Genomic DNA, 12,623 nt, shown 5'->3' with positions numbered 1-12,623 from the left:
TACAATCTGATTGTTTTTAACCGGTTTCCATCTGGTACTAGAAGATTGTCCTATTTTTAAGACCTCAGGTTTATTTCCTATGAAAAATACAAATTGATTACAAAATTTGTCATTTTATTACCATATGAGAGGTATTGGTGCTAATTTTTGGTTATCAGTAACTTTTTGGTTACCAAGTAACTCCAGAAAGGATGATAAGTGCAATAAGTGGCAATGATTATAAAATAATCATTTATGAGCATTATGTTTTTATCCACCTACAAGACGAGTTTAAATGATGCAGGTGAAATATTAATGGAAATCTGTTAGGTGGATGGATGTTGATAATGAGTTACCCACTTTTCCCCTAATATTACCATACCTTTCAACAGAAAGAGGAAGGTATATTGCTATATGGTAGTAGCAATTTATAGTTTTTTCAGGTTGTTACCGAGTTGTTAAATTTTAATTTTGAATAACTTTAACAAAATAGGTACCCAACAAGGAGTGAAATTAGGTTTTTAGTCATTACAGTGCTTAAAGATACTTTGCCAAGATAACCGAGTTGCATGCATAGAGTTATGGGGTGGCCAGTAAGTGGTTAAAATTTATTTGCTCAACAGTTTTTACCAAATACAAAATGTGCTGCTGCTCTTACATTTTGTTACAAATGACTAACATAATATTGTATGCGGTCTGATACAGTCTGATGCAAAACATTGTTTAAGATGTACCAGGAAATGCAAAATTTGTGTTTATGTATTGTCTTGAAAGAATGGTTATCATTGAGGAAATGTGCTGTATAAAGGTTGAATTAGCATTTTGATTTATATTCCACTAAAGAAACCTTGATTTGACATCAGTTTTGATACTTGGAGCCAAAATCAGATTTATGTGGAACTGCTTTATTATATCAGCATTTATGATAAAGAATAGAAAGGTCATCCTAATGATTACATTGTCATATATGTTGTTAGCTAGCTCACTTTCCAGTTAGAACTTTACCCCCATCAGATTTTGTCTTAATTTTTTGTATAGATTGATGATTTGATGCATTTATTTGAAGTATTTTTTGATGGGACATTAGTGGAATTGAGGAATTTTGGTACAAAATTGCTAAAAATGTGAATGGTATTTGCATAAGAATGTTAACTTAGTGGTCTGGTTAAACCATTTATTTATTGAATAAAAATAACTGGCTATGTTTGTTTTATGAGTTCTTAATGTAAACCTGATTGGAAGAGAAAATGTGATATCAACAGAAGATATGTATTCTTTGTTGCAAACATTTAACAATTACATTCTGTGGTTTGATTGCTTTTGCAATTGCTGTAACTATTACTTATTTGGTTTTATGTCATAAATGATCTGGTTTGATTATCTTGCACTAAAATTTATATATTTATTTGGCAATTTTATATAGATATGTACTACCATATTTATTCTTTCAGGTATCATGAAGGGCGAGCGTACCTTATTGATGTCTCGCAGAGTGTTACACATGACCACCCGCAGTCTTTGGTGTTTTTAAGGAAGGATTGCACTAATATTACTGGTATGATGTCTTCACTTTATATAGTTTGGTGAAGGAAATTGGATTTATTTTTTATTTATAAAAGAACTGATAAAGTATGTAATTTCCTAGAATATGTTGGATTTCTGCCCATTTAGTATTAAAGAAAATAGGGAGGCTATAGAATATCTAATAACTGCATCAACTGTAATTATTCTAGTAGATGACTTCATAGTACTATTACTAAAATCCATCATCACGAATAAATAGATTTCATGAAGTGAAAAACTTGAAAGCACATTATAAGATATTAAATCAAATATAGGACTAGGGTGTTTTTTGCTTAGGTATGACCTCTTGAAGGGGGGTGACTTCTGCAGTTGGTGGAGGAAGGGTTGAAGATTTCATCCTTCATGTTCATTAAAGTTTGTAATTTCTATGTACGTATATAGTACCTTTATTAGTTTTACTCAGCAGTGGCATGGGTGAAATCTAAAATTTAGACAGTTTGGAATTGTCTGGGGCAATCCAAGCTGTTTTGGTGTTTTTTTCCCCTGAAGTGCTTCAGAATTGTAGCTTCCTGTAGGTGACAAGAAAGATGCTTTGAGAGAGGGATGTTTGTCACAGCTACATATGAAAGAAGGTATCCTCTATTGTTGTATATGCCATTCTGTCACTTCAGACCTTTGGGAGAAGGGCTAGGTTGCTTTAAAGATAATCTGCCGTTTTTTTTTTTTTTTTTTTTAGTAGATGAGGATGATCTTTACATTGTAGAAGGTAGTGGTAATGTTCTCCTTAATTATCTTTTTAAGGGATTCTTCATCCTGATAGCAATATTAGTACCTGTAGCCTTTACAGTGCAGCTTTGGTACATCTTGCCATTCTTATAACAGCAGGTTATTGGTACCACTTCTTTTGAGTCAGTTTAACTTGGTTTTAAATTTCTGTTTGTGAAACCTGTGTTGACAAGAACATGGACTAGAGTGCCAAATTTGCTGTGTTTCCTTCCACATAGAGCTCTCCATATGTAAGTGTCCATGATGTTCCCCTTGTAGATGTCCGGACATTTGCTCTGTTTAAACAGATGTGTTGGTCGGTTTTGGTAGACAAGATGATATTTGAGATTTGTGGCTGTTCTACTGGTTTGTAAAAATAGATTTTTTTAGCCAAGAGAAAGTACACACTAGGCATAAACCAGTTAGTGCTTAGCAGTAAAGTTTCAAGAGATAACAATTGAAATGTATGAGTTAAGGATTATTACGTACAGGATTTCCTTAGAACTGACAAGAAACTTTTAATCATAGTCACAATTTTTCTGGCAAAGAATATAAATCTCTGCCCAGCCATATTCATCCAGGTTCAATTCTGTGTTGGTAAATAAAATAGGCTCATTTGATGCCAGAATAAGGAACTTTTCTTTAGGTTAGGTGTTAGAAACAAAGAGTTCTTGTAGAAAAATGTCATATTGAGACCATGGCAGTGTAAGAGAATTTGTCCTGGGGCCTTGAGTATTGGGGTGAAAATCTTCTTCAGCTGACCTTGTAAGATTTTGAAGTTAATTGATATTAACAATTAATTAACAGTTTGGAACTCTTTGGAAGGAGTAGAGGCTACTAATAAATGGGAGCTTTAATTCTTTGTACGTAAAAGCATCTGATTGGAGTTTCTGAATTTTGTTTCATTGATTGATGATAGATTAGAAAGTTTTGGCAGGTAATTCACACACATTTATGTGTTGTTTTCCATTCTGTTTCAACTCTCCTTTTTGTTTCAGAATACTTCAGAAGAAAAAATGTGCCCACCATGACCATAAAGGAGTTGTTTAACTTCATAGTGGATCAAACCATTACCTATGAAAACAGAGTAGAGTATTTAGAAAAATTACAAGAGATAGCCTCAGCCCGCACTGTGGGAGAGATGACTGATAAGGAGAGGGTTGACGAAGAAGTTTTCAAGAATGCATTTCTCCCAAAAACTTTAGATGAAGTAAGTAAAAATGTATTGAAGCTCTGTGCACATATCCCTGATTTTGCAAAACTTTTACAAATCCCACTCAGACATGGTTTTGCTATGTTGTGATTGCTGTTTGTTTCTATGGTGGGTCTTAAATTAGTATAACTTTTTTTTGATGTTCCACCCATATCTGTTATATTCATATGATTTTTCACTGACCACGTTTTGCACAATGGCATTTTTCTGTGATCAGTGTATGTAGTTTTTTTTTATTTCACCAATCATATCTATATGTCTGCATGCACCACCTGGACTCTGGGGTATGCATTAATCACATACATTGCTTTCTTTGGGTCTGCATTAGTGTTAAGAACTGTGTGCAGAATCCTGCAGATCATTTGCAGGATTACCATTTTCTTACATTATTCTGATCATCATTTCTTTTTTTGTTACCTAATTCATCTCCTTTTCATCTTTTATAACTTTTTCCTTTCAAGTATGTCTTCTGTGGCTTTTGTACTGCCATTGCCAGTGTTTAACTCTCGACTATCTGTGCGGTGACAGCTTACTGTAATTACCTAAAATATAACTAATTTTCCGGAGACTTGTGCTTTTTGCCAGTTGTGTTATCACTACTCTGTAGTGCGGTTTGTATTTTCCAAGTCTTATATTGCTGTTCTTTTTTCAAGTCTTGTTAGTTTTTATTATTTGAAGTTGGTTTTCTGATGTTAAGTGTTGCTGTCAATTATTGATGGTTATCCACTTAGCACTTGGAGTTATGTTAATGTTCACACTAACTTCTTTCATTAATTTGTACTATTGTACTGTAAGTGAAGGGAACAATGACTGCTATGTTACTTTGCACTGATTTTTGGTGTAATTTTGGTAATATTATGTTCATTTTTGTTGATTTTCTCAGCTGTTTTCCTGGTGTTGACAACATTTTTGTTATATCTTGAGAGAGAGATTTTTTTTTCTTTTAAATACAGTACAGGCAATCCCCGGTTATTGGGGGGGCGGGGTTCCATTCTCGTCTGGGTGCTGATAAGTGAAAACCGCCATTAACAATAAAATAATTTCTGTAGTTCTCCCACGTCACTGTGCGGCCCCTTCAGCTCCAAAATGAAAACTTCCCCTCACCCTTTCCTCCAACTCTCCCATGTCGAGCTCCTCATCATCAGAGGTGTCAGCACCCTCAAGATTGTCATCAACATCACTTTCTAATTCCCTTAGAAGTGAGTTGATGGCACCCATGCTGAGGGAATACTGCCTGGTGGCCATTGTTGATGAGAGCTGCAAAAAATGCAAAAACTCAGAAATTCAAAGGAAAATGGATCACAGGACAACAATATATGGCATCTCGGCCAAAACAAGTGTCTTGCATGTGGTACACACACCATCCACCCTTACTTTCCAACAGTACAACATTATACAAGAGTCAACACTGTTCAACAGGAAATGGTTGTCTTAATTTAGCTCTTTAATCACTCACCTGATTTAGGTATCATTGATCACTCACCTGATTTAGGTATTGTAGGGTTGAGCTCGACCCAGGGAAGTCTTGGAGAAGTGGGAAGGACAAAAGCAAGGCGAGCATACGTCCTGGCCCAACAGTAGCATTTAGACTAGTGGCCACTTGCAGGTTGATCACCCACGCATTCGCGACAGCCGACGATTTATGGGAAAAACGTTTTTTTGACATATCCAGGGTTAATAGAGACTGCCGATAACTGGGAATTGCCTGTACTGTATTTACATTAATATTCCATTATGGATGTTATAACTTTTGTCTTGTTTATTACTTTTTGTTAAAGTGCACTGCATGTGTTTTGTGTGAAAGTTGTTTTGTGTATTTTTTTACTATTCCCCAATGTTGGCTTGATGATAAGCCCAGACCTTATATGTATAGACTTCAGAGTAACTATAGGTTAGTATCACTAATGTCAAAAACATATCATGAATGTCAGGTTTCAAGTTTAAAACAAAACCAGCTCAAGAAATTTTATCATACTTCATTTTCAGTTAAAACTTAAAAATTTTTAATTGTTAACTGAAAATGAAGAATAATAAAATTTCTTGAACTGATTTTTTTAAAATCTTGACATTTCAAGATTTTTTTTTTAAGATGTAATTTATTTATTTAAGAAAAGATAAACTATATCATTAGTAGACTAAAAGACAAATCCTTTGGGCGAGACCTGTCCAGAGTACATGAATTAGCTTAGTGGTCTGGTTAAATTACAGGCATCACCTGACTTGTGAACATTCATAAATACGAACAGACAAGGTCACAAGTTAAGGTTTTGCCCTGCACACTTGTTCTAGTAAGAATTTATGCAAAGAACAGAACATTATGAGGAATGTGAACAACCTGTTCCTTTAATCCCTTCCCTAATTGTTGCTAGTATTCTTGTAATTAATTACCATGCATTCAGGCAAAGTTAAGTATATAAGGGATTTTAAAATTGTAGAATCTTGTTCAAAGTTTCTTGATTTAAGATTTTTGATTCTTTATATATTCACAAATTTAAGCTACAAAATCAACCAAAGATCAGTCTTCCTTTCCATTATCTGTAATCTACTGATTTTCTATCTGTTCTTGCTTCCCAGTCATTAGGAATGTATCTGCATTTTATATAATTTTCCTTCATTTTTTTATTCTGGTGCTTTATTTGGTATCTTTTGTTTCTTGAGTTTTTTTATCTTAGTTTTGTTGGCTGTTGTAATTCACTGAATTGTATTAGTTTTAAGTCACAATGCTTTCTTTTCTGAGTATTTTTTTATGGTAACATAGTTTTTAAAAATTGTTCTCAGAGTGTGACTTTTCTTTGGTTTAGTATTTTACTAGTATAAACAAATTTTCTGTTTTGATGTTTTGCCTCTATTTTAGGTCGAAAATGGCTTAGTGTTGAATATAGCGCTTGTTTGGCTGTTCCTGATGAGGATCAGATGCTCTAGGAATCAATATCTGGCAACTGTATTCTTCTTACAATGACAAGAATTCTCGTTCATACTCGGAAAATATTATTACTTAGTTCTATCTTCCCAATTTAACTTGTTCTTTGATGAATTCACATTTTCTATACTATTCCCTTTCCCCATAATAAAAGTTTAGTATGTATTTTTGTCACTAGAAGGCAGTGTGCATTGCTTACTTTGTGAACTTTGAATGCCGAACACTGCTTTTGCTAAATTCTCTCTCAAGTTCATAACTTTCAAAGCATTGAAAAGATACGAAATTTTGAATGCTACTTGAATCTCTTTATTTTCTCTATACCTTTCTAGCATCCAAAGTAATTGTTATAATAATGCATGACTTTACAATACAGTCAAAACATTGTAATTTATGACTTCTGAGTTAACCCAGGAATGCAAAAATTCAAAAAAAATTATGCACTATATCCTATCGGCTCCTCCATGGCAATTTAGGCGTTGTCCCCATGTTGCCAAATGTACTTCTCTCGAGTTTTTAAAGGCCTACCCTTCCCATTTACTCCTTTTAATGCGTGCATCTGTCAAGGTGGTTTAACTTCCTTGGCTTTTGTTAATGTTTCCTGGGAGCAGAATACTTCTGGGTGTTCCCTGTTACCTCGCCACTCCTTCAAAAATATTTCTATTCTTCCAGGTCTCTGTTTTTCATATAGGCCTAATTAAATCTCATTTTGCACATTTCTTAAGTTACTTGTTTTTAGAGAGAGAGAGAGAGAGAGAGAGAGAGAGAGAGAGAGAGAGAGAGAGAGAGAGAGAGAGAGAGAGAGAGAGAGAGAATTTCCTTTAAAAGTTAGCTTAATACATTACCCATAAAGGGATTACATTTGCAGAGAGAGAGAAATTATTTTTTTTTATTATTTAATAGTATTTAATTTACACAAAGGCTTGAAAACTTATAAATTGAAAAAAAATTTGAACAAACACCTTTGCAGGGTTTCTCGAGTATTCAAAAATGTTGCGTTTGCGTGTCTGTGAAATACTCATGTATGATAATTAGTTAGGTTCCAATGAAAAGATCGCGCTATCGTGAATTCGCGCAACTTGAATCGCGTAAGATTTAGGTATTACTGTATATAAAAATGAATGGTTATAATTAAGTTTGTACTATAAACTTACAGTAATTACATGATCTGAGCCCTCCCTCCTCATCTCTCATAGACATAGGGCACAAATGAATTGAGCTCTTCAGCTGTTCTTCCCTGGAAGTGGGTGGGGCTATTTACCTACACCAAAACAATACAGTGCTACTGGAAATTTCAAAATTTAAGCTGCCGCAATAGTTAGAAACTAATAGATATGTATACTTGGTAAACTTTAATATAAAAATGTCTACGTGACTTCCGAACCACATTGTAGTTTATATGATTTATTCCTGAGATTAGAACTTCAGCAAAATATTTTTCACATAGTATTATTACCTATATGTAATGGTAATATCACATATAGGCAGTATCCGGTTATCTGCGGTCTCGGTTATCAGGATCCAGTTTTATGGCGCTTCTCTACTGCCAAAATGCACTGATTTCTGGCTATTGGCTCCTATAATAGAGTACAGGCAGTCCCCGGGTTACGAAGGGGGTTCCGTTCTTGAGACGCGTCACAAGCGGAAAATCGTCTTAAGCCAGAACATCGTCAGAAATCCCAAGAAAACCTTATTTTTAATGCTTTCGGTGCATTGAAAACTGGAAACTGCATTCTTATTGCATTTTTCATCAAAAAAACCCTTAAAATATTGATTACTTTGCATTTTTGGTGTCATATTTCTTCTGCCAGATCAGCGTTGTAGGCGTCGTAACCCTGGAAATAATTTATGATGAATATAATTGAAAAGTGCCTTAACCTCAGAACGACGAACATTGTAAGCTGAACCCATCGTAACCCCCCGGGGACTGCCTGTATCGGCACTGATGCTAACCTGACAGAGGAGCCATTAACCGGTTATGGGTGCAGATAAGCCCTGAAAATCGCCGATTTTAGTTTATCCGTGATTCTCGCACATCAAGCTGTCAGAACAGAACCCCTGCTGGTAACTGGAGACTGCCTGTATTTTTTCTATTGAAGGTTCATTTTTCTTCAGTACATAAAGACTTATCAATACTTTTATTAGTTATATGAAAATCTGCCGTTTTAAAAAAATTGCTCACATATTTTCAGGTAGTGGATTTAGAAAGGGATCGTATACAATTGAAAGAAGGCATCAAAACAGAGGATGACATTACTTACCGTACTATTATTGGCTTGAATAAGGACTTGTCAGGTGTTGAATTGACTCCCAGCATTCTTCCCAACAATGATGCGGAATCCAGTGTGGATGGTAGTGCAGGTGAGTTTTTTTTTTTGAAGAATTTTTATATTGATATTTTATGTTTGTTACAGGCAGTAAGTAGGTGTAATGTAAGAGCATTGAGCATTATTTTTTGCCCCTTTGACAGATGATGACAACAGTGATGAGAGTGAAGACGAGGGTAGTGATGACACATCGAGCAACAGGTTAACTATCATCCGTCCAAGAGGAGAATCTCCTTCTTCGAGAAAAGAAAGGAAAAAGGCATTTAAAGATGCCAAAGCTGAAAAAAGAAAAACCAAAGTGAAAAAGCATCTAAAGAAAAGAGCAGAAAAAGAGAGAAGGAAAAAATAAGCTGTTGAAGTAATGATTTTAGTCTATTTTTGATATGGTTAAGGATTCATTTTTTGTAATTCATTCATTGCTGTATATACTTGCTTTCAAAATTCCAGTCATCTTCATTTATCATGTTTTTTTTGCAATGCAGTATTTTTATGTGTAAACTGTGTAGAAAAGCTATTATACTCGTTTTGTATGTTTAAACTGATGAGTTGCTGTACACTGAAAAGGGTAATTGCACCATCCTCAGGGGATTTGGTGTTAATTCAACTGAGATTATGTTGGAAATATTGTTTCAGGGAGTTATCTTATTTTAGATTATTTGCTGCAGTGTGCATGCATTGTTTTTATTTGAGGATTTCAGTTTAGGTATGAATCTCTTGTGATTGGTATTCATTTTGAAGGAAGTATGTTTACATTTTTCTAACACTGTTGTTAAATTTAGTTTACTTTTATGAAATATTTTTGGGAAGCATTTCATATGGTAGCGTACTTAGTTTCTACATAGGTAATTTCATAATAATATTGGAATAGTCAGTCACAGAATTTAATAATAATTTATTATTAAACGTGATATGTGCTTTTTTTTTTGTAAAATCTTATGTTTGGTAGTAAATTAGTTCAATACATTTATTTTTTTTGTCAACATGATGATAAGGAAAATTGTGCGAGGTACTCTTTCTTAGTTGTATTAATGCTTATTCACATAAAGCAAATGTGTGGCTCCTCTCACATTGACCTGTTTGGAGTATATTGTGGTACTGTTACCCCTTGCATTTTAATCAAGTCAGCAATAGGATATTTCAACCGTTAAAGGTTTCACCCTTTTCTTTATATTGACAACCTGTGGCTACTCAGTGGGTAAGCTTGCATTTTTATGCCAGTTAAATGTCATAACGTGCTCTTTATATGACGGGAACTGTATGTTAACATATGCATTTTGTACTTAATGCAAACTGAATATACTAAATTTTGAAGAGTGAAAGAAGTGTTATGTGTTTCAGGTTTTGTAGAGAAAGAACTGAACGTGGGTTAGTTTGTAATCACTTAGTATGTAGTCTGTGCTCAGATTTTCATGGAAGAAAATATCTATTTGGTTCTCTCTTTAGTTAGTGCATAAGTTTAATATGAACTGTATACTTAGAAAAGCTTCAAAAATAAATAATACCCATATGTGAAAAGAGTAAAATATATCAGAGGAATAGAGCAGTAAAATAATCGCCATGGAATAAATAAAAGTCTTGACTAAACTTCAATTGTTTAATTACAATCGATATACTGTACATTAATCTCATGATTATAGTCGTTGATAGTCGGGTATCCTGTGTGTAACTTTTGGTAGCTTATCCCAAACCCTAGCTGAACAGCATAATTTACTTAACCTTGTGAGTTATTGCTTACTTTGATTCATTGGGTGTGCATGCATATTAGCTTTCAGGATTTATGGTTCAACAGTAATTCGAAATTGACTGATATTGTATTTATCAGCCCCTAATGTGACACAAGTCTGAGGTTTTTTGCATCCATTAGTGCGCCGAGTGCTAAAGACATTACAAAGGATATATTTATTAGCAAATTAGTTGGATAAAATTTGTTAGATTTGTTATTATTTTTCACTTGAAACATTAAAATTGTTTAAGAGATCTTCTTTTTAGTTGATGCCTTGATTATAATAGCCATTTTGCAACTGGAGCCTGGAAAGGATGGAAAACTCAATTGTCTAAAATTATATACGATCATCAGATCATAAACATGCTGATTTACATAAAGTATAATGATACAAGCATGTAAAAAACGGTTTACTCAGATCAAACGCAAATTATTTTTCATCTCAATGTATGTAAATAAAAAACATCAGGTTGTGTGCCAATAAATGGTATTATAATAATTTTTTGCATGTAAATTATATTAGGTTAATATTTGAAGTAGCATGAAATAATATTGTTGTCTATGAAGTGATCTAGCACTTGGAGAAAGTGAAAAGGGAACAGCCACTGCAATATTGGCTGAAAGGCAGAAAATTTCATTAAATACATGGCATGGTGGCAAAAGTTTTGGGATTTTTTTTCACAATACTTATGTATATTTATAACTTTTAATTGCATATACAAATCATTACTAATAACTGTGATTGGGTATTTTCAGGACTGTATTTTGCCAAATAACTTGTATATCAAAACTTTAATTTCACTGAATTTCCATCATTCCACAAGTGTTGATGACATACGGCTTAAAAGGCTAGCCTGAGCGCCTCAGTGGCGTGGTTGGTATGGTGTTGGCATCCCACCTCAGTGGTTGCGAGTTCCATTCTCGGCCAGTCCGTTGAGGAGTGAGAGATGTGTATTTCTGGTGATAGAAGTTCACTCTCGACGCGGTTTGGAAGTCACGTAAAGCCGTCGGTCCCGTTGCTGAATAACCACCACTGGTTCCATGCAACGTTAAAACACCATACAAACAAACAAAAGGCTAGCCTAGACATATGAATTTTGTTTGTTTGTTAGACATTTTGTTGTTGTTAGGCACTGGAATGATACGTCGACAGAATGAACATATAAAGTTACAGTTTCAAGGTAACTGATCGAATGGAATGAATGTGTGCTTCAGAAAAGCTCAGTTCAAAGATATTTGGCAATTCATTAGGATATGTTTAGTTTCATTAGTCCATGCTTCATATTTCTTTTCAGTTTACTGATGTAGCTGTCAAAGTTATGTTTATGTGCATACAATGAAACTAAACAAACAAACAAAACAATATACATAGAATAAAGTTTGAATGATTCAAAATCTTTATATTTGAATAGTTTTCAGCATAGGTCTTTGCGTAGCCTGGGCTATACTACAGAGATAAACAATTATTGGAAGCTCATTGTTCTTTTGTGCTTGATCTGAGTTGATTGTTTGATACAAGCTCATTTTTAGTGTGCTTGAGTTGTTATATTTTTAATACAAATTGGCATATTTATGATTTATATGAAGAGGGTCTTTTGTATATATAAATATTCAAATAAAGTATTGAAGAAATAGTGTAATATTCGACCAGCAATGGAAACGTCAATCATGTGCTACCCCTGTGCACGTGCCGCATCTTCTTCAATGGATGGACAAATAAAATGAAACTTGCTATAGTTGCGTAAATATGAGACGTGAAAAGAGTAGACTACAGGATGATTTTCTCGTGCAAAATTTCTCCCAATGAGGTCAGGAATGACCTCTGAAGAGAGCACAGAGACATTTTCAAGATGAAATTGCAACTTAGAAAACTGATAAGTCTTTAAACACTATCTTTTAAATTACTCAGTTTCTTCATACATATGTAAAGTATTTTTGTTCGGTAGCAATACTAATAAAGTACTGTAATTTCATACAATATTCTTCGAGTCTGTCTGAATAGCTTAGGCTAGCTGGGATAGTCTAGGTCATAAAAACCTTTTCCATACAAACAACCAATTTTTTTTTAGATGAAATGCTCTTGATCATTTTTATTGTTGTATCTCTTTGAGTTACAAAAAAAATACCAGGTGATAATAAACAATAATTTAATGAGGATTTCAGTGAAAGGATTTT

At 34.0% G+C, this 12,623-nt stretch overlaps 1 protein-coding gene across 1 annotated transcript in view; it reads left to right on the top strand.

Moving 5' to 3' along the window:
• The window catches only part of LOC135203229 (serine/threonine-protein kinase RIO1-like), a 133,564-nt gene extending 122,862 nt beyond the window's left edge, over positions 1-10,702 (top strand). The window contains exons 9-12 of the mRNA XM_064232997.1: positions 1,431-1,534; positions 3,267-3,478; positions 8,591-8,759; positions 8,869-10,702. Of these exons, the coding sequence (XP_064089067.1) occupies positions 1,431-1,534; positions 3,267-3,478; positions 8,591-8,759; positions 8,869-9,074 (691 nt within the window). The 3' untranslated portion in view covers positions 9,075-10,702. The remainder of the gene's footprint in view (positions 1-1,430; positions 1,535-3,266; positions 3,479-8,590; positions 8,760-8,868) is intronic.
• Positions 10,703-12,623: the final 1,921 nt, after the last annotated feature.

This window comes from Macrobrachium nipponense, chromosome 33 (assembly GCF_015104395.2).
Source record: "Macrobrachium nipponense isolate FS-2020 chromosome 33, ASM1510439v2, whole genome shotgun sequence".
NCBI classification, from domain to species: Eukaryota; Metazoa; Arthropoda; class Malacostraca; order Decapoda; family Palaemonidae; genus Macrobrachium; species Macrobrachium nipponense.
The sequence above is the reverse complement of the archived record's forward strand: the minus strand, read 5'-3'. Positions and strand labels throughout refer to the sequence as shown.